General features: G+C 40.8%; 1 protein-coding gene across 1 annotated transcript in view; it reads right to left on the minus strand.

Moving 5' to 3' along the window:
• The window catches only part of FARS2 (phenylalanyl-tRNA synthetase 2, mitochondrial), a gene marked incomplete at its 3' end in the record, with an annotated part of 115851 nt that overhangs the window by 71220 nt on the left and 17293 nt on the right, over positions 1-27338 (minus strand). Inside the window, 1 exon segment of the mRNA XM_010287286.1 lies at positions 24645-24776. Coding sequence (XP_010285588.1) covers positions 24645-24776 — 132 coding nt within the window.

The raw sequence follows: 27338 nt of genomic DNA on the forward strand, positions 1-27338 counted from the left end.
GCTAGAGATACCTAGATGTTTCTTTTGACCTTCACTTAGGACTTACTATTCTATCGGTAAATAGGATATCCACACTATCCATGTTGCAGTGTGCTGTGCTACCTTTGCATGCAAATAGACACAAGACACAAAATTCACATCCTCTAGCTTCGTGCACCCACCCCTGAACCACCTTTTGAAAGCTCCATTGTCAACAGAAAGACAAGGTTCCTCTGGGCACTGAATTACAGATCAAGGTCCTTGATCTCTTTATTGCCCACTAACTTCACAGGACTTGCTCATTTCCTTGTGGTTAAGCCCACAGGTCAGAGCAGGAGAACAGATTGTTCTCTGGCAACAAGAGCACAAGAACTATCACTCTAAAAGCAGTCCAGCTATACTTCATTTTGTGTTTTCAAGTCACAAATAGAGGGCTCTGTATGAAAACATTGACTTTTTAAACCAGCAGGGATTTTACTAGTCATTTCAAATAGAAACATGCCTTTAAGCCACCTTGTTTAAGAACACAGTTAAATATATCCAATGTTTTAACTGGGATTTTAAAAGCCAGGAAAGGTATGACACTTAAACTAGCAATCTGAACACTTAAAATAATGTTAAGCATTGCAGACCACAATAGTAGTATGCCGCAGTAAAACTGACTCTTTATAGCATGCCTGGATACATCTCTTAAGTCAACTTGAATTCAAAGTTAAAACAGCTTATTTAGAGATTACAAAATAAAAACAAGAAAGGAAGAATGGGAAGAGGTGAAAGCAGAGAGAGGTCTGCAATAGCTACAGGTGAAATTAAACTGTGGCTAGTCCAACCATTAAACTGCACTTGCCACTTTGTGAACAAGAGACTTGTCAGGGAGCAGGCACAGCGACGGCAATAAGCAAATTACCTTTACTGTGCTACAAAGGGCACACAGTTGGCTAATGTGAGCAGATTGTCTACTGATACACACTGTTTCTCTTCAGAAAGAAAGACTTCAGCAGTGTCTGGCCAACATTAGTGTTTTTTTTTCTTTAAAAGTCTTAATCTTTCAAAAATTTTATCCCAGATCATCTACACCTGCCCCCTCTGGTTCCTGCAGCAGACCTACTTCCATTTCCAGTCTGAATCTTCTCAGTAACGTAACACTTAAACATTACAAAAGGGTTGCTTTTGGTCCCTCAAAATAAAATCATAAGCATAACAAGAATCACCAATGAACACGCACCAAATTTTACCTAATGGCAACATAAATGCACAAGCAAAACATTACTTCTGTGTCTGCATGTCTGTCTGCCTCGGCCAGACAGGCAATACTAGATCTACCCAGTGAGAATACTGGGTGAACAAATATTTATTGAGAGTTACTCAGCTGTGATACTGAAGGGGATTCATGGCATGGTGCATCTGGACTCTGCTCATTTTTTATGAGATAATTGCACCACGGACTACCTCAAACACGGCATGACTGAAGGATTTGCCTTTTAAATTTAAAAACATGGAACGGACAGGAATTAAATCCGTCATGCCTCCATGTAGCACACAAAGGAAGAAGAATATAAAATAAACAGGCAACCAGAATGGTGCAATAAGAATGGGATTAATCCAAGTGTGATTAATTCAGTGTCAGATTAAAATTGATAGTGCCAGCTGTATCGGGTCCATTCTGCCACATTATTCTTGCCTGTCATTTTTTTTTTGTCCATCTTCTTTCCATCTCCTTGGTGGATAAACCTGCAGGAGAGTTAATTGTCACATACATGGATTTAATCATATTGTCCACAGTGTTTGGGGGCCTTGCCTTCAGCGATCCATGACTAATTGTTGTGGTAATTTTTCAATCATTAACAGCATCGCATATGCTGCAAACAAATCCCATGACACCCACTAAAGCCCGAGCGGCAAGTGGTGCACACTCCTTCATGAAAGCCCCGTGCCCCGTCCCCCTCCCCTCTTCCCCATTACACAGCCATCAATATGCTGCCCGTGGCCTTTGGGAGGCGAGGAGGGAGGCAGAGCCGGCTGCGCACCGGCAACTCAGCCGCTTGGTATTACTGCCGTTGAGGAAGGAGCGCCATGAGAGGGGTTGGGGGAGAGGATGGAAATTAAAATTCCATCTGGGCCGGCTGCCGGGGGTCTTGTCCCGCGGGCGGCTTGTTCTCCACGCGGTCTCCATTGAGCTGGTGTGCTGCATCAAGTGCCCCTTGCCCGCGTCCCAGCTGTATCCGCCATCTCCACAGCAACGGCCGGTCCTCATCTGCCGCAGCGGGCTGCGGCCCCGCTCCCTGGTGTGCCAGGGCCGGCCACGGGTGCGCGGGCAGGATGAGACCTGCCCTGGGGGAATCCTCCGGCGGACGGAGGCATTGCTCTAATCACCTTGTCAACACCAGCGAACCAGGTCGTATATAAACCCGTTCGCTTTTCCGGATGACAACAATTACGCGCACGTAACAAGAACTAAAAAGGCGAGTGCCAAAAGCTTCTCTCTTGCTTCAAAGCCAAATAAATAAAAAAAAACCAAACCCAAACAAACGAATTGCTGCACCGGCAGCCCTGCAGCAGCAGAAAGGATCAGTGCCACAGTGAAAAAAGTGGTGGGGGGGGAGCCGTGAGGATTATACAAGAGTGCCATTGCCTGCCCAAGCTGCATGAACTAACTGACCCCCAGCTCAGCTGGCAAAAAGCTTGCCTGGGGAATGAGGAGGCCGGCGTTCCCAGTCACCCTTCCGACTTCTTGTTCCAGGATTAATTTATTCACCGGCATGCAAGCCAGCCTGCACTGACTGAGGTGTACAACATCCTCCAATGGTGTACGTCTGGGTGCCTGGAAAAAGCGTATTCGGTTTGCAGCCTTGAATGGACTGACTGGATAATGTCACGCTCTCACCCTCCCTCACCACCCTGTTTCCTAACATGTTAATATATTAAGCTGTTTTATGTGCCTGCTTATAGACATGCATGTCAGCATCCTCAAAAGAAGGCTTGAACGAGGGGAACAAAAAAAAAACAGATGAGGTTCTGCAGCATCTTTGCTTTGAAGAGACCACTTTAAAATGAGATGGCATTTCAGCAATCATCCAGGTGTTTTAGAAAATGCTGATAAAACATTTAATTATTGAAAATCATGGTGGCAGCAATGGTGAGTATTGAAATGTAAGTGTAGGCAAAGGAGAAAGAAGAGAGAAGAGAAATAAGAACTAAGAGCAAAACAAGGCAGGATTAAACAAAAGCAGGACCCCCCCTGCTGCCTTGGAGAGGGGGGAAAGAGAATCCCCAGCTACACAGAGTAAAGAACGGCGTCTTAGACTTCGGTTCTGATTCAAGCCATAAGGAAGCAGAGGGAGGGAAAAAATCCCGTCTTTCCCACGTGTTTCTGACTGTCACGGCACTGGCACTCTTATGCAACTGTTACGTAAGTTGCAACAGGACCAGCACCTTCACCTCTCCCTGCCCGGGCTCCCAGCAAGCGGGGCTCCCGCTGCCTCCCCAGCCACTGTGCAGGGATGCCACGCTTTCCTCTGCTTGCCCCTGGGTGGCACATGAGGTGTGATACACATATACATAATAATCCTTTGCATTTTTAATATTTGCGACAGCTCTCTCCCACCATCCATGAGTTGCATTCTGTGAGGGTGGGGGAACCCTTAGAAGCACACAACTGAAATAATCTTTCTTGCTTTTTTCCCCCCCTCTCCTTATCCCAGAGAGTGCTGTCCTCTCAAAGCCAAAAGAAAGGGTGACACCATGTAAATAGTTTCTTAATTAATTTCTGCACATAGCAGTGTCGCTGTTATTACCATGCTGCATCAAGTCGGTGTCACTGACAGAAGAACGACATGAAGTTTATGGAACCGCCCAGAGCCTACGACAAAAGATCCCAGCAACGGCAGATGGCATGTGAATCACTGTAAAGGCAATTAGCAGCTAGCTGCCGGATTTTGACATGCTGGGGAGGACAGAAGGGGTTTTCTCTGCTCTGAGCAGTTCTCACCAGAGGGGCTGGAAATAGGCATTAGTCTCACTTTGCCCCCACAGAGTCTTTGCAGCCAGCAACACGCTGGCTTTCAGGGCTGCTGTATTGCTAGGTACCTACAAGCACCCAGTGCAGAAAGATTTGCAGCAGCAATAAAAACACTGTCTTTTTACCTTGATGGGCACAAGTCACAGCTGCTGCAAGCGCTAAGTGTTTTAAGCAGAATAAAAACCAACTATGCAGCAAAGGACTGCAGCCAGCAAGCCAAGTGCCGTAAAGACATTTTACAGAGTGCTGGAAACAGTGATTGAAAATGCATCAAAAACATCGAATGCTTCTAAGCAACAATGACAAATGGATTCTGGAACTGTTCAAGTTGGATACCTCTCAAAATGAGTTTGTACAGCAGACAACGGTCCTAAATTTTGATCAGAAAGCTAAAGCAGAACTCTTCAGCATGAGCCTTGTCAGCATATATCTTTATCTTCAAGTCAGTAGAAAGAATAATATAAAAATATACCAGTAAGATAATGCCCAGCAAAGGTCTCATTTGCGTGGCTGCGGGGCAGACCTTGGATAACACCAAAGCAGGGACATTACTGTGAGCAGTCTGACAGCACTGTGACCAGTGACACTCAGAAGGCTACCAGCATAGTTAGGAAGCCCAAGGTGACAACTTACCTCAGTTTTTCCTACGCTTGCTAGTTTGTTTGCTCATTACTTGCCAGATCAGTGCTAGTTTTTGTGAGCTTTGCAGTGAGGATTCTTTTGTGCTTTTCATCTGGTCTGTGTATGTTTAAGAACAGTAATCACTTTTTGGGAGCTCCTTGCACTGATGTAATTAATAGCATTAACTACAAAACCCCGCAGCCTCACAGCACAGATGCTCTTCCTCTGGAAGCACAGCAACCACTAACTCGTTTTGTTGGAGAAGTTTTATAAGCTACCACTGACACCTGGACTAAGCAAGGCTGTCCACTTAAGAAGGGCAGCATACCGGTTTGTATTTTTCCATCCCAAACTAAGCACACTGGTAGGTATTCAACAGAGGACAGATGATGGTACCTTTCCAAGAGACAAGATACTGTCAGCAACCCTCTCATCAACAATTCGCTTCCACGTCAGACAGCTCTTCCTATGGCCTGCTTGGTTTTGCATTTCCCAGGAGTCAGAGGCTGTGCCTCTCTCAGAAGTCCGAACTCCAACGTTATGCCAGCCTTACGGCACACCATTTGGCGCCTGCTTACAAGCCACCGCTGGCATCCATGCCATGGGTGGCTTACTCCTCACTAAAATCCAAGGCTGGGCAGCTCTAGTTCTATCAGCAACTGCACCTGCAGACTCCCAGGCTACTTTGCACTTGCTGACTGACTTCCACCACTAGGTATGACAGCATTCTGCAACTGCTAATCAAGCCTGAAGCAACAGGGAAAAGTCAATAGGTTATTATCTCCATTTTGTACACAAGTAAATTGAAGATGACTGTGAGTGCAACAGAGATGTTAAGTTCAAGCAATCCTACTGAATGGTTTTAATATAAACATCAGTCCTTCCATACAATTAACTATGCAACTTTTGTGCAGAAAGCAAACACCAAATCAAACAATTTTTAGCAGTAAGCATGACTTTATTCTAATCTTATTCAATGCAGAAAAAGTGCTACATACTGTATGTACATGATTAGTAATCACCAGGACAGAGACAAATGACATATTACTGTATGAAATTGCATACCATTCTGCAAATAGAACCAAGATTACAAATATATTCAGAAAAAATCCAGATGTTTGAGAACTGATTTGAAAATCTAGCAATTTTATGATACTTAGGAATCTTCTACAATAGGAGCAGACCTAAGGATCTGATGGCTTTGGTATTTTGCCAGCTATAGAAAATAGAAGCTGTAATTATGCAATAATGTGGCTACAGGTCATCTTGACACATGAGGACTGATACTCCATGTATATTTTAATCTTGTCTAGTTTGACAGCATCTAATCATATTAAGTATAATGTAGCATGTGGAATTTGTGTACCATGGAATTCCAGAGGAATTGTTAACATGTAATTTTGGAGGGTTTTCCAAACCTTTTCTAATGCATCAGTCCAAGTGCACCAAGCCAATCACGTTACAGGAAAGGAAAACAACTCCTGCAAAACAAAGTTTGTGGCTATTATAAAAAGCCTTGTCAATCTTAGGGAGGTCTCACGTAACATTGGAACGTTACTCAATGTTTGTTTTGCTTGCTCCAGCTCAGAGCTTCTCAGGTAAAAACAAAAAAGCCCAGTACTAGCAAACTTTTTGAGCCAGAGATCAACTTTAAAATGTTTAGAAAAGGATGACAAGGTAGCAGTAATGCTGCCCTTACTGAGGACAAACAACCAAATAGGGCCAGTCTCTCTCTGAGTGGATGGTAAGGTGACATGGGACAAGTCACTACATTCAGTTGTGTCACAGTTTCCCCTTCTGTAAAAACTGCCTAATAATATAGCTTTTATAAAAGCATGCTGCTGAAAAGTGCTACATTGCAGCACTGTTTTTATTATCATCCAACAGAGGGCATTAAGCAGAACAACAAAGATTGGCCATGCTTCTTTCACTGAGCACAGCTAGAGGCAGCGTTCCTCTCAAATATGTTTTCTCCACATGCCTTAAAAAGCAAACAAAAACCCAACAGAACAACCAACCACCACAAAAAAAAACCATCGGGTTCATCAAACAGAGGTTTCAGATGAATGCACTTCAGCAGCTGAAGAGGACACAGTGCTAGCAGATCTATACATCAATACTTTCTCAAAGCTATGACACCTACAACAAGTGACCCACGTCTGGATAGGTGCCAAAACATCACATCTTAAAGGTATTTGCATTATGGCCAACAGTGAGTAAGGAGTTTTTGAGTAAGGATGGACTCTACTGCAGGAAGCTCGAAGTCTAGTAAGGCTAAGGAATAGTGGAAGAGGAATGCAAGGTCGCAGGAAAACATTAGTCTTCTATATATCCCTTTCAAGCCATCAGACTTTACAGCTTATCTTAAGGTTTTTCAGTTGAAAAGAACAAAACCATCCCCCTCAATTTAATTTAGGAAAAAAAAACCCCAAACAAAAATTAAAAAAAAGTGTGATTCCTCACACCTTTTCTCTGTTCCAGTTACAGCTGCTACTGTGTCTTAAACTTGAGCTTTCAAGTTCAAGCTACTCTCTTTTATTCCCCATTTTCACCAGTGCTCAACTCCTCATACTTATTCCTAATAACAGCGTTTTACTCCAGTCCTACCCCTTAGTCTCATCATGACTCCTCATGATGCTTTTCTGGTCTCCCAGAGGAAGATTTCAGCTTCCATTTCACATCCCTACAGACATGGCAAGCAAGTCCACATACTGGATTATTGAAACAAAAACTGTCATTCTACAAGAACAGGCTGGGAGTTGAGTAAGAAAATCAAAGTCAGTGGAGCAGGTCACAGACCCTTTACAGAGGCCTTCAGTCACCTGTCAAACACCTTTCCTGTTCAAGGCATGTGTCCAGAACCAGGAGTAAAGCAATGCTTGGGACAAATCCTAGCCCTCCAAATTCAGTGTCTTGCACAAGACTTCCATAGGTAGTGGAGAATAAGAGCTGATGATCTCAGGCAGGCATCTCCCCTGCTGTCACGCTTCCTTGACACAGTTTCCTCTGCTGTGGTTTGAAAATCATCTTGGGGCTGTCCTTCAGCTGCCATCATACTCGTTGCAATTAATCCCTTCTGCTACAAAGCCTTTTGGGTATCTCCAGGGAGCCTGGGAAGGCCCTGCCAGCTCTGTATTGTACAAACATGTGGAACACATAAAAGAAATTATAGATTTAGTGCCCCTTAGTTCACCTTCCTTAAACTCCACCTGTGAATTGTACAGTCACAGAGCTTTCCCCTAACTTAGGGTGTATGCATTTTTCTTCAAGTCCCATGAGAAGAGAGATAATGAAAGCGAGATGGGAGTAAAGCAGCAAAAAGGTCACTGTAGGGGAACTCTAGCTTTTCAAATTTGAGCCTTTCAAGGAAAGAGTTGCTGATTTTCTCTTCCTGCAGAGTATCATAAGGCAACAAGAAGGTCATTGTAGGTGAACACTGGCTTTTTCAAAGTTGAGCCTTTCAAGGAAAGAATTAATGATTTTCTCTCACTGCTGAGTATCACACCTGCAGGTGTGGTGGAAAGCACAGAAGATAGGAGGGTGTCTGTTCAAAATAAGTGAAGTAAAGGATTTGCATTTCTTTTTGTGACTGTGTTTCCACCTCTAAGAATTATTATGTTAATTTGTTCTACAAAAACAATGCCAACCTGATCTCACGCTCGGGGCATGCCTGTTGCAAGTGGCTGCTGTTCCTTCCCTTCCCCTGAACACTTTTAAACCCGATGGCCAATTTAATAAAGAGCACCAGAAGGTGGGAGGTCTCTGATGGCTGCTAAAAAAGTTTCATCTAATTATTGACCCATGAAGAAGAGGCAAGAATGTGAGACCATTCTCTGTCCGACATCAGAGAGCCCACAGAGGTCTACAGGAAATGATTGGTTGCACTACTCCTGCAACTGCTCCTAAACATGGTTTAGGATAACCTGACTTTCTACCTGTCTCATCTTCTAATTGCACTCCCTCTTGTTTTTAAATACCATTTTCATAGAAGTACCCAGTAGGAAACTCCAGGGTGATGGCAGTATTTATGAATGGTCTGTAATGTAACAATAAGGAAAAAAAAAAAAAATCAGTTACCAGTCATGTATGTGTAAAAATTATGCCTACCGATGATCTTTCATACTCCCCTACTCTCTCTCCCGTTTTTAAGAGTTAATGCTTCTTGACAGCCACAAAGATGACAAATACAGAACTACTGATGGGGCACCACAAAAATCACTTTATTTGCTTTTCACTGAATTACAGTCGTATAATATTGAGTGCTTCTTTCTTTCTACCCCAGGATGTACAGGTTTGCTTCTACTGAGATTATTTTGTATCGATTAACAGTAGAGAAGCAGAAACAGCACAAATTATACTTTTTTGAGCAACTCCGCTCAGCATCACATGCTGCCAAAACAAAGCAGCAGCTTGTTCCTTGTCCCACTAGGACAGCAGCTTATAGGGTCACATTTAAAGAAACCCAGATACTCACCAGTGCATCACTTATCACCTGGGTACTATTAGAAAACCAAAAAACCACATACATAGCATAGAACAACTTAGGAAATCTACAGAGGATGCTACAACATTTGCCTACTGTTTGCTTACAGCTCCTCCAATCAGTCATATGCAAAACATGGCAAATGCTTATGCACAGCCTGTTCCACTTCACTATTGAAGAGTGAAAGCTGATAGCAACATAGGAAAATAACTTTTGTTTAAAACTACTGTACGATTAAGTGCATTTTTGGATGGCTTAAGTGAACTCCAGCTTCCTGTTCTGGAGTGGCTCAAGTAAATGCTGACTTATTTTGTTCCTATTGCTCGTGTGCCTATGATGTGCAAGAGCTGCAACCCAGTGAAGTTATTAAACCTCCTCTGAACATGGCCAGAACCTCAGATGGCAAGGAACCATACAAATAAATAAATAACCACAAGAGGGCAGACACAGGACAAACTGCCCCTTGTGAGCAGAGGACCCTAAAGAAAATAACCTCTTCTTTATAAGATGAACTGCAGGCTCTTATTAAATAAAGAAGCAGCAGCAAGTGCCAACATAGGTAGTGTACAGTTTTCCTTTCTAAGATCGCCAGCTTTTATTCAGTAAGAATAGAAAGCAATTTAGCACTTCTACAAATGAGTAATTCTGCCCGTCTTTGATTGTGATATGATGGGTTCTAATACAGTAGCAGAGATATCTTGGCAATTATAGTTTCTGCTGTGAGTCATGCAGTAGTATTGTACTAAGAATATATTTCCCTGAGACGAAAAAAGGAGTCCAAGTCAGTAGTCTACCTTTGACTGTCACTTTTGAAACATGCTCAGCAAGTCTAAAATAATATGAGAAAAGGATTCCCCTCACTGTACCACCCCTTTTGGAATAATTCATTAGCTAAATACTTTTCAACCCATACAGGCAAAGATTAAGTCCTAACTGGAGGCTCTTGCCTTATTTAAATGGATCCTACTAAGTTTTCTTCTATTATAATCCCCACTGCTGTTTTGCATCAATCACCGTTCTAAAAGAAAACTCAGTAAATCCACTTTAATTATTTTTTTTTAAACAGAAAAATCTCTGAATTACAATGTCAGCGACAATCTCTGTCATTAGCATAAAGACAACTGGTACTTTTGAATGAGCAATGCAAACTTCAGGACTGGAAGAAACATTCTTCTGTTATTTTTTCCTGTCTTCTCACAATTTTAAGATAAAGATGAGATTAAAGTTATTGCTCATTGCAGGGTGAGAAGCTGAAGAGCTCGAACTGTCACCACCAGCTTATGGGCTTTTTGTTGGGATTTTTTTTTTTTTTCTTGATAAAGCCAACATTTTGACATAGAGAATACAGAATTTGCCAAGATTTTCAAATATTCAGCTAAAGTGTTTAAATAATCGAAATGTCTTCAAAAGCAAGGAAACAAACAACTCCTTTTTACCCCTCCACTCTCCTTTTGGACAAAAAGAAAACAGATGCAAGATGACTTCCACAGTTACCTCTTAAATGTCATTTGTTGCTATATACAAAAGTTTCCTGGGACTCTCCCAGAATATTTAGGATCAAACTTATTGATGCTCACCGCATAGTCATCAGACTACATAATTTATGGCACCCGTTCTCTTCAGGAAAAAGGAGACATTGCTTTAATATCTATTAGTAATCTGTCACTGTTATTTACATGGGAAAGAAGTATTAATAAAGGCTGGCATTTTTCTCCGATTCATTTTAGGTACAGCAGCAGATCCCACTCGAAACTGTCTGGTACGCTGCCTGGAATGGGCTGTTGCCTCCCCGTGGCTGTGCTGCGGATGCCTTCCAGCAGCAGGGAGGTGCCAAACCTGTTGTACACTCTGTTCTTCCTTCTGGAAACATGATTATCCTCCTGTGGTGCATTGACCCTGGCTGGAGGCCAGGCACCCACCAAAGATGCTCCATCACTCCCCTCCTCAGCTGGACAGGGCAGAGAAAATAGAATGAAAAGCTCGTGGGTTGAGATAGAGGCAGGGAGAAGTCACTCACCAATTACCGTCATGCGCAAAACAGACTCAACTTGGGAAAAAATTAATCTAATTTATTACCAATCAAATCAGAGTAGAGATAATGAGAAATAAAACCAAATCTTAAAAACACCTTCCCCCCACTCCTCCTTTCTTCCCAGGCTCAATTTCACTCCCATTTTCTCTACCACCTCCCCACTCCGAGCAGATCATGGGGATGGGGAATGGGAGTTGTGGTCAGTTCATCACACACTGTCTCTGCCGCTCCTTCCTCCTCAGGGGGAGGACTCCTCACACTCTGCCCTGCTCCAGCCTGGGGTCCCTCCCACAGAGAACAGTCCTCCATGAACTTTTCCAACATGAGTCTTTCCCATGGGCTGCAGTTCTTCACCAACTGCATCAGCCTGACAGTCCCTGACACGGGGTGCCGTCCTTCAGGAACAGGCTGCTCCAGCCTGGGTCCCCACAGGGTCACAAGTCCTGCCAGCAAACCTGCTCCAGCCTGGGCTCCTCTCTCCACTGGGCCACAGGTCCTGCCAGGAGCCTGCTCCAGTGCGGGCTTCCCACAGGGTCACAGACTCCTGCTCCAGCGTGGGGCCCTCCCCAGGCTGCAGGTGGAGATGTGCTCCAGCGTGAAGCTCCATGGGCTGCAGGGGCACAGCTGGCCCCACCATGGTCTTCATCACAGGCTACAGGGGAATCTCTGCTCTGGTGCCTGGAGCACCTCCTGCCCCTCCTTCTTCACTGGCCTTGGTGTCTGCAGAGTTGTATCTCTCACATATTCTCACTCCTCTCTCCGGCTGCAGTTGCCACTGACCCCCTCCCTCCCCTCACCCTCCTTCCTAAGTCTGTTATCCCAGAGGCACTACCAGTGTCGCTGATGGGCTCGGACTTGACCAGCAGTGGGTCTGTCTTGGAGCCGGCTGGCATTGTCTCTACTGGACATAGGGGAAGCTTCTAGCAGCTTCTCATAGAAGCCACCTCTGTAGCCACCCCGCCAGCAAAACCTTGCTATGCAAACCCAATATACCTTCACAGCATAACAACCTCCTCCTGCACACCTTTTTATTTATGTTACAGGTTTTATCGCCTCTACTGCTTGTAGACACTGCATGTTCATGAATGCTGAACAGGAAAGCAAATCTGGATATCTGAAGATGAAGCCCAAGCAAAATTGACGCTAAGTTATTCTTTGTAATACAAGCCAAAACGGCACCAGTGGAGCTGACTTACATACTTTTACAAAACTAGAGTTTATAACATAAAAAGGTTATTCTGTTGGCAGGCAGTAGCGACAGAGAAACGATGACCAAACTCTGGCTCTTGAGCTGTTCTGTGTTTGCTTACACACAATTCAAACAAAGGTCCCCAGCCAAGGCTTGCCCATGTGGTCAGCTGTGGATCACTATGCACTGTCACACAGACAGCTGGACAATCCAATCTTCTCAGCCTCCAGCCGAAATAAGCCATGAGAGGCTGGGGGCACATGCTGCCACAACTGGCCCATGATCACTGGAAGCCACTGCTCTCTCCCAACTGTGACATGCTCCATTTCCCTTCCCCACTCTTTACCCTCTAAAGACATGTGTCTCATGACTCAGCTGGAGACTGTGATAAATGGTATGGAGTTGGGAAGGCTGACCACCCATACGATACCACCAGTTTGTTATTTTCTTAATATAGTAGCAGAGCAGAGAGGGGGAGAAACATGTGTTAGCCTCCAGCAGTCACGCAGGAGACCCGTGTTCACCCATTCCTCTCACCAACTAGAAATTTGAAAGACAAGAAATGATGCACAACAGAAACATCCTAACCAAAACCTCCCCCTCCACAAATAAGAAGTCAAGTTTGTATTTGCGATCTAGTGAAGAGAAATACTTCCCAAAATGCTTGATCTAATCTCAGCTGAACTGAAACTATCTCAGCTGAGCTTTGGGTAGCAGAGTCAGGAACAGTTAGAAACATGCCTGTAAAATATCTTCTCCACCCTCAGCTGGGTAGTCCTGATAGATGTCCTGGGAACAGCAAAAATTAATATTGCAACACAACAAAAAAAACCCCACAGGGTATTCTAGCCTGATGAGGAATTATATTAGGCTCATTGGACCAACTCCTCACTGATTAAAAACATTCAGCATTCATCACATAACAGTGTAGTAATTCAATAGTATTATTTAGCTGTATTTTCATTTGCATAAAGAAAGCCAAGGGAAACACCATCTCTGTGCTATAAATTGTTGCTCTTCAAGGTTTTTTTTGTTTTACTTTGGGAGCTGCTTAATAAACTACATCCATCATTATTTAGCCTTCTCTTGTGTGTGGTGCTGTAGTCCTCCTGCTGGATCCCAAGGAGACAAATCATAGTGAATTACTAAACCTTTAACTTACTTTTGATTAAAAAAGACTAAAGGGAAGGAGAGGTAATACATACACATGGGCAAAGTGCTTCAAAGGCAATAGAAACTTTGGAAGATGCAACTGCACATTCTCCCACCTCTTTGTTTTCTTTTTTAGACCCCAAATGGACTAAAATCAGCCTCACATATACTAGGGAGGAGCTTTATTTCACTGGAAAGATGTACCATGCACCAGTCAGTCACATAATCACTCTTGCTAGTTTCATGTGTTAGAGATAGTGTTAGACTATTTTTCACAGGCATTTTTGTGCAGGAGAAAATGAAGCATGAAGACAAAGTAGTTTCCTAAATTGCTAAGATAAGGAACATACATTCAAACCAAAAATGTAGTCTTCACCAGGAAAGGGAAATTATCCTCTAAATCCATTGACAGTACTACTCTAATGCTCAGCTGGCAAAATCATATGGAGCCACAAACTTAAATGGCCATCCAAGTTCTATAATAACTACTTCAAGATTCAATCCTATACTTGTTCTCGCACAAAACACCCCTGTAAATAAATAACACATTTCCCAGAAAGAGGTGTAATAGGATTGTCATAAAATGGAATACTGTATTTGTTCACTCTACGGAAACACACCCAGATTGGGAGTAAGCTTCTATTAACTCTTTTGAGGAACACCAACTCTAACATACATAATGAACCTGTCAAAGGTAATAAAACCAGAGAAAGCACCATTTCAAAAATTTTATGGGTTCCTTCTGGATGAAAAACTTGATGAAAAAACAGTTTTAAAAATAGACCTGTAAATTAAGTAAGAGACAACAGGCGAATTATCTTGACAAGGAAAAGGAAAAGGCGGAGGAAAGGTATAACTTTCCAACCCAACACACACTTCAGACCTGGTGGTGTAGCCCTGGGTAACAGAACAAGAGAAACAAATAACAAATAAAATAATGTGGCCTTTGACTGACTGGAGCATCACCTCTGCGCAACTCATTTGTGTGTTTTGGCTTACTTATCAAGGCAAGACAAAGACTTCCTTCCAGTCAGTTCAAAAGAAACCAAACTAAAATCAAACCCCAAAGACAATCTTCATCTAAACGCGGGAAATAAAATTCTCTCCAATTTCTTCTCTGAGTGCGATGAAACGAGATAGAAGAAATAGCTTTTCTATATAAGAGTCATCCCAATTTAAAAATACATGCTCTTTAGACAGTTGAACCTCCAAAGTCCTGAGAGTCCAGATCTAATCCTGCCAAAACTTAAAGCACAAGCTACGGCCCATCTCACGTGTAAGTAGCAGTGCTGTGTCTATTCCCTTTGCTGGACTGGGATGTCTAGCAAACCATCACTGAGGTTTGCAATCACGAAGGAGGCTGGCACTAATTGTTAGTCTCAAGATACTGAGAAAGCGGCCGATACTTCTGCTGTCACTGGCTATAAGCGATTCCTTTAGAGATGTGGCAGTCGACTAAGGACAGCTAATTGCCCCCCCCACGCCCCTCACGTTTACACATCTGGGCCTTTGTATGAACTATTCAAAGGTTAAAAGTTAAGCACATGCTTAACCATTTTGCTGGTAGCTACCCAGGTGACAACAATTACAGCTCCTCTCCTTGTACAGACAGGATGGATCACCACAAATTTTTAGGGAAAATTAGGTCCTCTGCCCTACTACTTATTCCCTTTTAAATTGGTCAGCATTGTCTTAGGTACACACTTCTCTGGATATGCCATGTACACACATTTGTGGGTAACTATATGAAATGTTGCAGAATACAGATAAAAATTCAACCACATCTTTCTCTAAAAGACCACAACTCCACACCAGCTCCATGTTTGACTGGCCAAAGCAAAATTTCAGTGGCTGCCAGCTCAAACAGAGTGTCTCTCAAACTAGCCAGCTGTGACAATCAGTTTTCCTGTTTACACTGGGGTGTGGAGAAAACCACACGCACACAAAAATAAAAATAGGCCAAATCTGTCTCATTCTGTATTTATTTGGTCACTGATTTGTTCTACTTGTCTCACTCTGTGTTTATTTTTATATATACACACACACACATACACGTATATGTATGTATGTGCAAATGTAAATCACTAGGATGAACTGAGACAAAGGTGACCCAGGAGCTGAGATACAAAGCTTGGAGCTACCTCCAGTTTCTGCCACAGGCAACTTCGGAGACCCTTGGGAAGCCAAACTCAGATGCTTCCTAATTTCCCATTAATTTCATTTAATCCGACACATTGTCTTTGTGAGACATTCACTCAACCTTCAGGTACCTGCCTAAATTAGGAGACCAGGCTCCCCCTGCAGCCAGTCATAGAAAGAGGTTGCCCAGCAGACTGGTCCAGAAAACAAGCTCCATATACTCAAAACACACTGGAAGACCTTCTTTCTCTATTGAATATATAAGGACTGTAGGAAAGCTAACTGTAAGTAAGACAACTAAAGACAACTAAAGTTTTTGTCTGCAGTGTGCATGTGCACATGTGTTGGTCTCCTGTGCGCTTTAGCTTCAGGCAATAAAAGAGGAATGGCAACACTTCGCTATCTCCTAAAGGTCTCAGGAGTATAAGCACAGGCAAGGCTGGGAAATATCAAGGTACTGCAGTGATGTGATCATACAGCAGACAAACAGTGACCCAAAAAGAACAGAGTTTAACCCCTGAGAGGTTTGTGATGGGGAGCTGTGAAGCTTACGCAGCAGACTTGAATTGCTTTGGATGTACTGTGTGGGAAGAATCAGCTCATCCAACAGTTTTACCTCGTGTTCTTGGGAGGCCCTGGGTGCTCAAGACACTAATACCGCTGTAATTTTAATTTCACCTTGAAGAGTTGCGGCGATGTATTTTAAATGCATTATATTTACCCTTATACGCTATATTCATATAGACACATACAGCGTTAACTATTTCAAGGTCCCCACAGAGAGCTGTTGGCGTAGACAGAACATGGGTCTGCATACTATTTAAGCCACATGCACCATCTGCTCCAACATTTTAATATAATTTACCAGGCAAGAGCTGAGCAGGAAAAAAAACTGCTAGGTGAAAGATATTAAATTTCCCCTTCCCCAAAACACCCCCTGCTGCTTGATATATGAACCAAGCTCGCCCGTAACTAAAATTTGATTTAAGAACATATTCAGAAATTTTAAAAAAATCCTGTGTCTGCAAGGTAACATTGACATAATTTTTCTGCTAACTATTAATCTGCTGCCCATGGAGAACTGTCCAAACTAATAATCCTTTTGCCAAAAACAAATCAAAAAGGTGTGGGCAGGTTAAGAACTTAAAATTGTTACTTCCTCTCAGGCAGCAGTTTTGATGATCTTCAATAAATGAGTAAAGAAAGATTTGGTTACTGTAGCATTGAAGCCAAACAAGTTCCGTATGTTAAGACTTGTATTTGGCTGAAGGTGGCAGCCCTGGGCCAAATACTACTTAAATTTTGGAAATAAGTCCTGCAACTGATCATTAAAAGGACTTCCAAATGGAACAGACTTACACTTCAAGAATCAAGTTTCACCACGGAGTGTACACTCATGACAGATAAGCTTCCACCTTTTAAAACAAAAGCAATGATTTCCAGAAGTTACGACAAACTCCTTTCGTCATGTTCAACAGTATTCACGAAGATGTTTAGACAAGGTTAGCAATTTTTTCTTCATTAGAAGTACACACAGAACTAACAAGAAATACAGTACTAGGGAAACTACCTTTGCTATGAATTCAGGATATCACACACATTTTGAAGACCACGACTGCCCAGCAACTTTTAAATCTATAGTTGTATGCAAACTGTTGACAAAAAGTTCCCGCTATAGCCTTACTGAATGTCCAGCACCTGCTCATTTCCTTGCTACGCTGTGACAGTCTCCTACTATACATGCTGGAAAGCTGACATTTCCTCTTTCAAACCCCTACTCCATTCCCTACTATGTTCACACTGACAAGCAAAAATAAAAAAAAAAATTAAAAATTGACTTCTTAATACTGTAGATACCTATGTTTCTTTCTGATGTGGAAGATAGAAAACTCCACATAGAGCAGGCAAGTCTTACCAACTCCTCTTGCTGGGAGCCTAAATACAAGCTACCTTCATAATTCATAATCTCAAGAAATGAGACCTCAACCTAAGCTCCCACCCAGAGCTGAATGGCTGGCTGTGTGCCAGGATGTTTCAAACCACCAGCCAGTGATAAAAAGATCAAAAGCAATCATCTCTGGCAGTCATCACACAAAAACCTCCCTTCATTTTTCTACTCAAGGCTCATTAAAGGTCAGCACAGCAAAGTGAATATTAAGAATTATCGTAAAAGGAAAAGAGAAGGCAAAGTTTTTATGCCAGTGTACAAAATCACCACATGCCCACAGCTCAAACATTACACACTCACCTCCTACAGCAGAAAACTGGAGAAGATGCAGGCAGGAGTGATCATGACTATGAGAACATATGGATCAGCTCCACACAGGGAATGACTGTCTGACCAGGACCCTTTGGCCTGGAAAGAAGTCAGTGATGAGAGTTACAACAGAGAGCTGAACAAATCCTGAGTGGCTTAAACAAGGAAAAAGAAACAGCTACTCACTGTCTCTTCCCACATGAGAGAGAAGGAGCTCTAACTGTGACTCTAACTTGTTGGTCAAAACAAAACAAAGTGATACCTCGTGCAAGTTGAGTTATGCAATTTCTTGCTACAAGACACTGCAAGACAGTGAAGTTTTACCGTAACTCAAAAAACACTTCAACAAATATGAATGGAAGAAAATTCCACAATGAGTACTGAAAACAAAGGTACCACTTTCAGCTCGGGAAACGGACAGCTGCAGGAGTGTGTCAGGGAAGGATCGGCATAACCATAGTATCTAAGGCAAATGGAAGATTCTAGTGGGTAGGTCAGTAGGAACGAACCCAATTAAAAAGATCAATGAAACTGGATCTGGTGGTCAAGAAGATGAAGACGTATCTGTACTTAAGCAGTAAACCATGAAGACTTAGCTGTTCCTGCACTCTTGAAACATGTAACTGTTTCATGAAACATTTCATGAAACATGAAACATGTAACATGTCATGAGGTCAGCAGAATCCACAGTAACCAGGGTAAAGAGGGCAGGAGGAGATTGTGACCACCGACTCAACTGAGGGACGATGCAAATTACCCCACACTCCTTCTAGGAGCATGTGTGTCAATTTAAATGTGTAACCAATAATAAGCAATGAGGTAATTACCAGCCAGTGAATGGAAACTTGGGTGAGTTCTCTATTATTTTCATCACTAATCGTGTAATGGAATATGTGGTGATTCCTCCGTGTGGTGCGCTGGCTTTGTGGAGTACCTAGCACCCATATCTGCGCAAATATGCTATAAAATACCTCTACTCTGTGTATATTGGCGTGTTGCACATCAGGCATACGATCCCACTTTTGGAACAACAACCACGCCTGTTCTACCCATCTTTTAGGCACCTGCTTGGGATGCTGTCGTGAAACAGGGATACTGGGATGCCCAGGACTTTGGTTTGATCTGCTGTGCCATCCTTAAGTTTATTTTCTCGCATACCTCAGGAGTTCAAAAACAACATGAGAAGTCTTACAAAAAATTAAGGAATTCTCTTTCAAGTTTTTTTGTTTTGTTTTGATTTGTTTGTGGGTTTGCTTTTTTGGGGGTGGGGTGTCTGTTTCAGGGTTTTTTTTGTTTTTAAATGATTGGGGTTTACAGTCTCTTGGTTTGGGGGTAAACTTTAGTCCAATTTTCTTGCTTCTGTCGCCAGCTAACATATTCTGCAACACTGAGCGCTGAGAACATTGCAATTGATTTCAATCAGCGAAGGATCACACCCTAACTGCTTCCAATTTCACAGGTACTAAGCAGCACTATGGGATCGCAGCCCCTGAGTAAGCAGCGTCCTGTATTCAAAGCTTTGAATCGTATAACTCCATATAGACCTGGGAACTTCAGCGCCTACCAATGAACACCAGTTTTGCAAATCTGGGATAACAAACTCCTGAAGCACAGAAATAAATAGCTTACATACTACTAATTGGTATTAGTTCTACTGAACCACAAAATTTCCTTGTATTCTCATCATGGACCTAAAACTGAGAGTACTTGCTACTATACTTAAACTGTAAAGTTTCTATGTTTTTCGCAGTGTTAACCAGAATAAAAATAACTTTTCTTCATAACAAAATTCATACATAACATTCCTATTAAAGTTATGCATCCAGGTACAGTTTAAGACAAAAAAAAAGCACACATAAAAACGGGAAGTTAAACAGTACAAGAAGTTAGGTTTTGTACTTTTTATTGAACATTGATTACAATAGTGATCTTCTATGTTCACATTATACCAAATAATTGCTCTAGTTTAGCACCATCAGCCTTAAGGGAACATGTAACATCATTCCTTACAATTCAGTGTATCTTTGCAGCAGTGCATATTTTTTCAATATCTATATAAAAACACTGTCAAAGGGTATATAATTTTCTTTTAAAAATGGCAACTATTACTGTTAGAAAACAGTAAGTAACACCATATTCTCCATTTTGTTAGTAGTAGGAGACTTTCCTGAATGCAAACAGCTCTTAAAAAATACTCAATACCTGGATTGGCTTTAATGGAAATGGTACTTACAGCCTTCATCAAACTTTATGTGCTCATCCACACACCAAGACAACAGAAACCTTGCTTGCTGTTAACACAGAAAATCTGAATGATTCAGAAGACTGGATCATCACCACCACCCAGTGAATGACTAATGAGGCTGGCTCTCTGTCCCTGGGCAAATCCCAATCTGGTTGAACATTTTAAGAATGTGAAATTTCAAGGGTGAGATAAAGCACTATGGAAGTCCACGTATGATAAAGTTGCAACAAAAAGTGCTGTTTTGTTCTGTTGCCTCTCATATCTTATTCCTTATCATACCTGTGCTGTGGAGATCTACGTCAGAAACTAGAAATATAGTTTGCTAAGAAGCATGCAGGAAAAAGAAGAGAGGACCACAGAGACTCTTCACAGACCTCAAAAGGAAAAAGTAGAGTAAGAAAGCAGGTGATGAAGAGTACTATCAATACACTTGAACCTATTTGACAATTTTTCCCTATATAAAATGTATTTCTATTTGCATGTACTAAATATCTCTTTCACTTCTATTTAAAAGTCACTGAAATCAAAGAAAGGCTCCATCCAAAACATAAGAAGGCATCATAAAAATTCAATAGGATATTGTCTTTCAGAAAATAACTAAATATTATAAATATAATAAATATCAATAATAATATATTAAACATAACATGAAAGAAATAAAAATAATAATAAAAATATAAACAAATTTAATGCTGATTGCATGGGGCATGAAAGGTACAATAGAAATCTTCACTCAAGAGTAAAAAAAAAAAATCTTAAAATGATCTGTCAATACCACCAAAATTTGCTGGATGAGGTTAACCTCCAAGGAACTATAGTGAGGTTATTTTGGGCAGGAAGTCATCATTATAAGACATGCCAGTCCAATAGAAACTTCTGCCAACATGAAGAAACAGCTACTTAGGGCTAGTGTCTGCCAACATAAAGAAACAGCTACTTGTGGCATGGTCCTTGTCTTTTCATCCCTCCACAAGGCTTCTTCAGTTATTCTGCATTTTTGTTGTGTTTCATATATACTCTTATATGAAATTTTTTTTCCAACAAAACAAAAATGAAAAGAAAAATAATCTGTGCTGAAGCATCCTGACTGTTTAAATTATAACTACCATAGATAATCAGGCACATCCAACTTCTGCTTTGAGTGACTGCTGCCAATTGCCTCACGTACCAGTCTTTCGTATTCAACCAACAACAGACAAAACAAAAGGACTTGAGGATTTTGAAGTTAAAAGCTCTCTTCCTTTCCCTTTGGAAAATGTTGTCTTATGGAAGGAAAAGCAATGCCTGCCAGCAAACAATCCATTTCAGAAATACATATTTCCATAGTCAATATCAAGCAAAAAATACCCATAAAACAAAAATCCCAAATTGCAAGGTACTAGAAATGTTGTAGATCATATTGCAAAAAAAAAAAAAAAAAAAAAATTCTGCGAACTCATCAGTTTCTTCTCCAGTTTTTAATCAGCAAGCTGTACAGTACACCATGAAAAGATCTTTCTGCATTTGCCTGGTGAACTGGCACACCTAGAATGAAATATTTCTTCATCATCAGAAGATGCTGATGCATAAAAGCATCAGCTTTTAGCCAGCCAAAAATGAGTAACGTTTCTCTTTTTCATTCAGTTCTACTTAGTTGTTGTCTGGTAGAGCCCTTGAAGAGATTGTGACAGGAATGGGAAGTTTGCAGTGCGTATTCTAGACATCTGACGAAGTGAGAGCATCTAGGTTTAGGCACCAGCATTGTCGCCCTCATCAGAGGACATAGGCCTGTGGTATGAGTCAGTGCTTTGAGGTTAGATGCTTTCATGTTGGGCAATGGCAATGGGATACTTACCTGTAGTTAAAGAATTTTGTTATCAGTGAAGAAATGGTGGGGATAAAAAAAAACACCACCACCACCCCCCCCTCAAAAAAAACAAAACAAAACAAACCCACAAGACCAAAACCAAAACCAAATCTACAACCTAGTGTTTTTCTGAGTAGCTCACCTCAGTTTCTTTTGCCTGGAAATCTCCACTGACTGAAAATAACACTGCCTACTATAAAGATGAACAGTCAGTAGCTGAAAAAAAAGACACAAGGACAGAGCTGTTGGGAAGTCACAGGCTGCCTTCCCAAGTTTGATGAAGTTCCTATTCCTTGCTGATATGCACTAATTTAAAATGAAAGGATTTAAAACTGAAACTTTGGTGTTTCAATGAAATTTATGGGTGTGGGACTAGAGTAATAAGTAATATCCATTGATCATGGATACTGGAGGCATTAAGAACATTCTAAAGGTAAAAAAAGGAAACTATGAAAAAACTACTGCTATTCAAATGTGGGATGGCTTTGGAAGGCACTTGAGTTCTGCTAGTAAAAAAAAGATGAAGGAGCTAGGAAAGAAAACTTTCACTCTTATCCTTTCACAGAGAATCTCCTTTATGGACTTGTGGATTTTCAATTTTGGGCAAAAGCAGCTTGCTGCTGTAACGTAGTAAAAAAAAATTCTATGAGTTAGTAATAGCAAATTTGGCTTCACCATAAATAGATGAAAGTTGACACACCAGGAGCCTACTGGGGTTTTAAATCCTTGCAAAAGAAGATTACAGAAGAAAATACTCAAAGCAACAATAGGCAGGGAAGACTGGTGTTTGACTCCTTACCTGACTGAAAACGTGAACTACGTTGTCCTAATTGTTACTTTAAACCAAATAAGCTAATTGTTAGCCAATATAATTATTAGCCACATTTTTCCTTCACTTTTGGTAAACAGATTCCAGTGCTTCAATAAAATCACGCTGAGATATATTAGACTCAGCTTTTGTAGCCAAGTGTTTTTGCAGAGCTACTGGAGGGAGCAGAAAAACAAAACTCTGGCTACATAAAGTGCAATTCTCTCTAAATTAATTGAAAAAACAATTGGCACTTCCACAACTGAGTTTGTACCCTCTAAAAATATCTTGCTAGTAAAGTGAAAGAATCTTTTTTTGTTTGTTTTAATAATTCAAGTCTAAACGTCATTCAAAAGCTAGACTTGAGTTACTAAATTCATGAGTTCTTGCAAGATTAGTATTACAATGAATAGTTAGGAGAGTTTTGGTGCACAAGGTATATGATTTTGAAGACCATAATTCAGAAAGAGTAAATTGAAAACTTTGACCGCTTTAGAAAGCATTGGTGTTTCATGCACATTCACAATGCATACAGTAATTGTTTAGATGCCACAGTTTAGCTCTTCTCACACACATTAAGGAACTTAAACATTAAGAATTGAGCAACATAAAAGTTTTTCAAGAAGAAAGCCTGGCCACTGGTGTGTTACATCTGGTGGAAATAATATTACACAGTAGTCTTTCACTTCTGAGGCCAATCAGAAGCTGTATTATATTTACCACACCATGAACATAATATCCTGAGAAAGAATTTAAGCATAAACCCACGGGGGAAAAACTCTGGAAGAGGTTTTATCTTTTTAAAAGGAAAATGATCACATTAAAATACGTGCAAACTTTGAGGAAAACAAGCAGTGCCAAGTTAACTGTGGCCAAAATCGAGCCATTCATGGTTATTACACTTGGACTTCAACAGAAAGAATTTCGAGCACATGAAAATATGATGATAGCTGAGGAAACCAACTGCAAAAAAAATCTACTCAGTGTAACTTAGCCATCTGAAAGTACACATGTGAGAATTAAATGGATCATATACCCAAAGGCTCCCATGCCTAATACATAGTACTGGAAGACACCGAACAACAGAGGTCTGAGCACATTCACTCTGCCCTGTGCTTACAAAGAATTGCCTATTCTCAGCTGTTGAAAAAACAAGCACGTAAAATTCTCTACATAAAAATAATCAGGAAAAAACCCACCGATTTCTCCTGTCTTTTTGTACTTATGTGTAAGTTTTTGAACGCAAGATCGTCAGGTAACATTGCTCTGTAATAATTTTGATTAAAACAAATTATGTTGCTCTTAATGCAGTTTACAACCTCATAAGTAGTGAACCTCAGGAGAAAAGAAACAAAACAAAAGCAAAAAGCAACCCTACCATTTACTGAGTGACCAAATAGCAACGTGAAAGATACCACATTCCTCTTTCTATACTTTAGCGATACAGGAGCACTCTGATATTCCTAGTATCCTAGGGGATGCTATTTGCTTATGACACTCTACATCATAACTATGAATGCACTTGACGTCTCTTGGAAGAGAAAAAAAACCCACCCCCCCCAATTTGTCAGTTTCTCTTTTAAAGCTGACATCTGTCTGTCTCCCTACTGCACAGAATAAAAGGCAAGCTTTCTGTTCGCAGGCTCCAGATCGCTCACTCAACTGCTACCTTAAAATCACAGCATGCAAGGGCTGCATTCCACCTGAGGACTGTTTGTGGCGGGGGCCCCGCACCGGGGAGGGCGTTGCGGCGGCTGCCACGAACGGAGATGCCTGCGCTCACCGGGAGAGAAGGGGGCACTTCAGACTGTGAAGCTGATTGCGCTGGAAGCGTTTGCTAACAGAGATGTCAATGAAGTAAAGGAGTTTCCGTACCTGAATTAACTAGCTGTTGCTCCATGACCCCGCAGCCCAGGACCTCCATCCATTCTCCTTGGAAGTTGATCTCCATCTCAAAGGAAGGGTGAGTAAACGGGAAGTAGCATTCCACCCATCTGACTTGCAATCCTGTAGGTGTTTAAAAAAAATACATAAATATGAAGGGTGTATGCTTAAAAGGCCATCCCTCCAACCATCTGTAAAACCTGCCTTTCTACTAATGACACCAATTACAGCAGTCCAGAGAAAACAAATAGCAAACAAGCTAATTTACAACACTTGTGCAAGGCAATAAATCTTAAAACTTGTGGGAAAAAATGACCATGTCTTTTCTAATATGAAAAATGCTTTGTGCAATTCAAGCACCCTTTGAAACCAAATCAATCATTTGTCAAACTCTAGGAACCACCTGGCATTGAACAAAAATGAGCCAAGATCATGGAAAAGTCAGTAATTTTGTTATTCTTTGCACCAAGAAATGATTAACCGCTCCTCAATGGAAAAGCTAAGTCTGTAATTTTTACTTAGTATTTTATAGATCAGCTAGACAAGTAATTTTTTTCATCAGAACCTATTTAAAATACAAAACTATTCTTTCTGTATATGTTTAAATATGAAAGTTAAAAATAGAAATATATATACACAGAGTTGTACATTATTAAGGTACACTATATAGCAACACATACGGAGTACTCTGGACCCAGGAGACAAGAGTTTAACTTTGTGTGGATGTGAAGTGTAAGAGAAAGGCACCACTGGGTAATTCCTCCTCCTCCTCAGCTCCGCACTTCGGCAAGTACCACTGCGCAGAGCGAGGAAACAAATCCCTGGCATCTCAGAGCAGCGGAGCCAGAAAAGGGCATGGTCTACAGGGCCACCAAAAGCAGAGGTGTTGTCAAGGCCCTCGTTATATTTGATGAGTTTTAGTTCTTGTAACGATTTACACAAGCTTTGTTTCGCTAAAGAGTTTTTTCTAGCCATTAGGTGTCAGGAAAAAAAAAAGTCTCAGAAACATGAACCGTAACAACTTGGAAGAGAATCGAACTGCAAATTCTGTGAGCTAATGCCTTAAGCCCAATCCCATTTTTCCCTTTAGTTAAGCCAAATGCTAGTCAGCATTCGGATCATTAACAACCAAGCAGGTCCAGTTTTGAAAATAAGCGACACAGCAAAGGTTGTTTGGGTGACAGTAACTGTTAACACCCTTGGTTTGATTTTCAGGCTATTTTGGATTTGTTTCATAAAAGGAACTTAAAACATGAAATTGCATGATTTATACTGACAGTTTTTCAAATTAAAACATTTTCTGCAGCCTCAAGGATTACATTTTCTTTGATTACTTCTGAAACATTAAATGTGAATACAGAAACAACAAGTTACAACGAAAGTGTACATACATAGTCAAAACGTAAAATACTTAATAGTTAATGGGGAACCTCTTTGGATGCTATGAACTTTCAAATGGAGAAGCAGGTTTCAAAACAAACACATTGGTACTTCCAGATTTTCTTTTCTCTCTTAAAAATCAACCTCAGGAAGTTATATGAATGATAAAAAAGGCATTTTGAGAATTTTATACACAGAACTCAGAAAACTGTAAGTATCAGCAATTATGTCATTCATAACTGTACTGCAACTTACAGCAATCACTTTATTGCTTTTTTGTCTGCATAACAATAAAACAAATTCAAGATGAAAAAGGTCATGCGTATACAACAGTATGGTTATCAGGAAATTAAAATAATGTTTTCCGCACTTGGTACAAACGCATTTTTAATCCTAGGGCTGTACAACTCCGCATTCACTGTAAAGCTATGCACATATAAAATATCTCCATTTAGCTTGCAAGATCTGCAGCTGCAGCAAGAATGACATTGAATATTCAAATAGTTTTGTGTTCAGTAACAACATTCCAATAACGGTTTCTTTTTAAACTTCTGATTACTTCAAAATGAAGCTCTAGGAAAAAATTATTTCTCTGCTTTTGTTCTTGATTAAAATGCATTTTAAAAGGCAAAAACATTAATTGAAAGCTCTTTTTAAATTTTGAATTTTAATGCATATTAGTACCTGAGGCACTTGTTTTAAATGCAAATAAGCAAACAAACAGAAGTCTGAATAAAATAAAACAAATTCACAATGAAGAAACAACTCTCACCTTCATTCTGTTTTCTGAATTAACAGTTAATCCCATATATCACAATAATTTTATTCATACAGTAGCCAGGACAACTGGGAATACCTCTGTAGTTTACATTTAACTGTTCTTTCATAGTTTTGGCTCTGGAGGACTTTGCTGAAAAGCAGAGGGTGCTCAGCTTCTGGCAAGATTAAGCCTCCTAACTGCATTTCTATAGACTGTCACAGAATAAATGGGTACATTTACTATTTAGATACAAAATATTGTCTTGGTGCTCAATATATTTGTAAGGAGTAAAGGGCATTGCTGACACTGAGCAAATTAAACCACTAAAGACTTAAAAGGATCATATTAGGCTTTCTGTAGTACTATATAATTTACCTGATTAGGCCTAATTTATTTATTCAGATACAGCCTATGAAATGCTGGCAAAAATGATCTTTTCTAGAAATTTTAGGAGGCCAAGAGATGCGTATCTGTCTTAAACCACTGAGGCACTTAAAAGAGCACAATGCTGAATCAAACCAAAGACTGATCACTAGATACAAACT

Source organism: Phaethon lepturus, unplaced genomic scaffold (genome assembly GCF_000687285.1).
Source record: "Phaethon lepturus isolate BGI_N335 unplaced genomic scaffold, ASM68728v1 scaffold10495, whole genome shotgun sequence".
Taxonomy (NCBI): Eukaryota; Metazoa; Chordata; class Aves; order Phaethontiformes; family Phaethontidae; genus Phaethon; species Phaethon lepturus.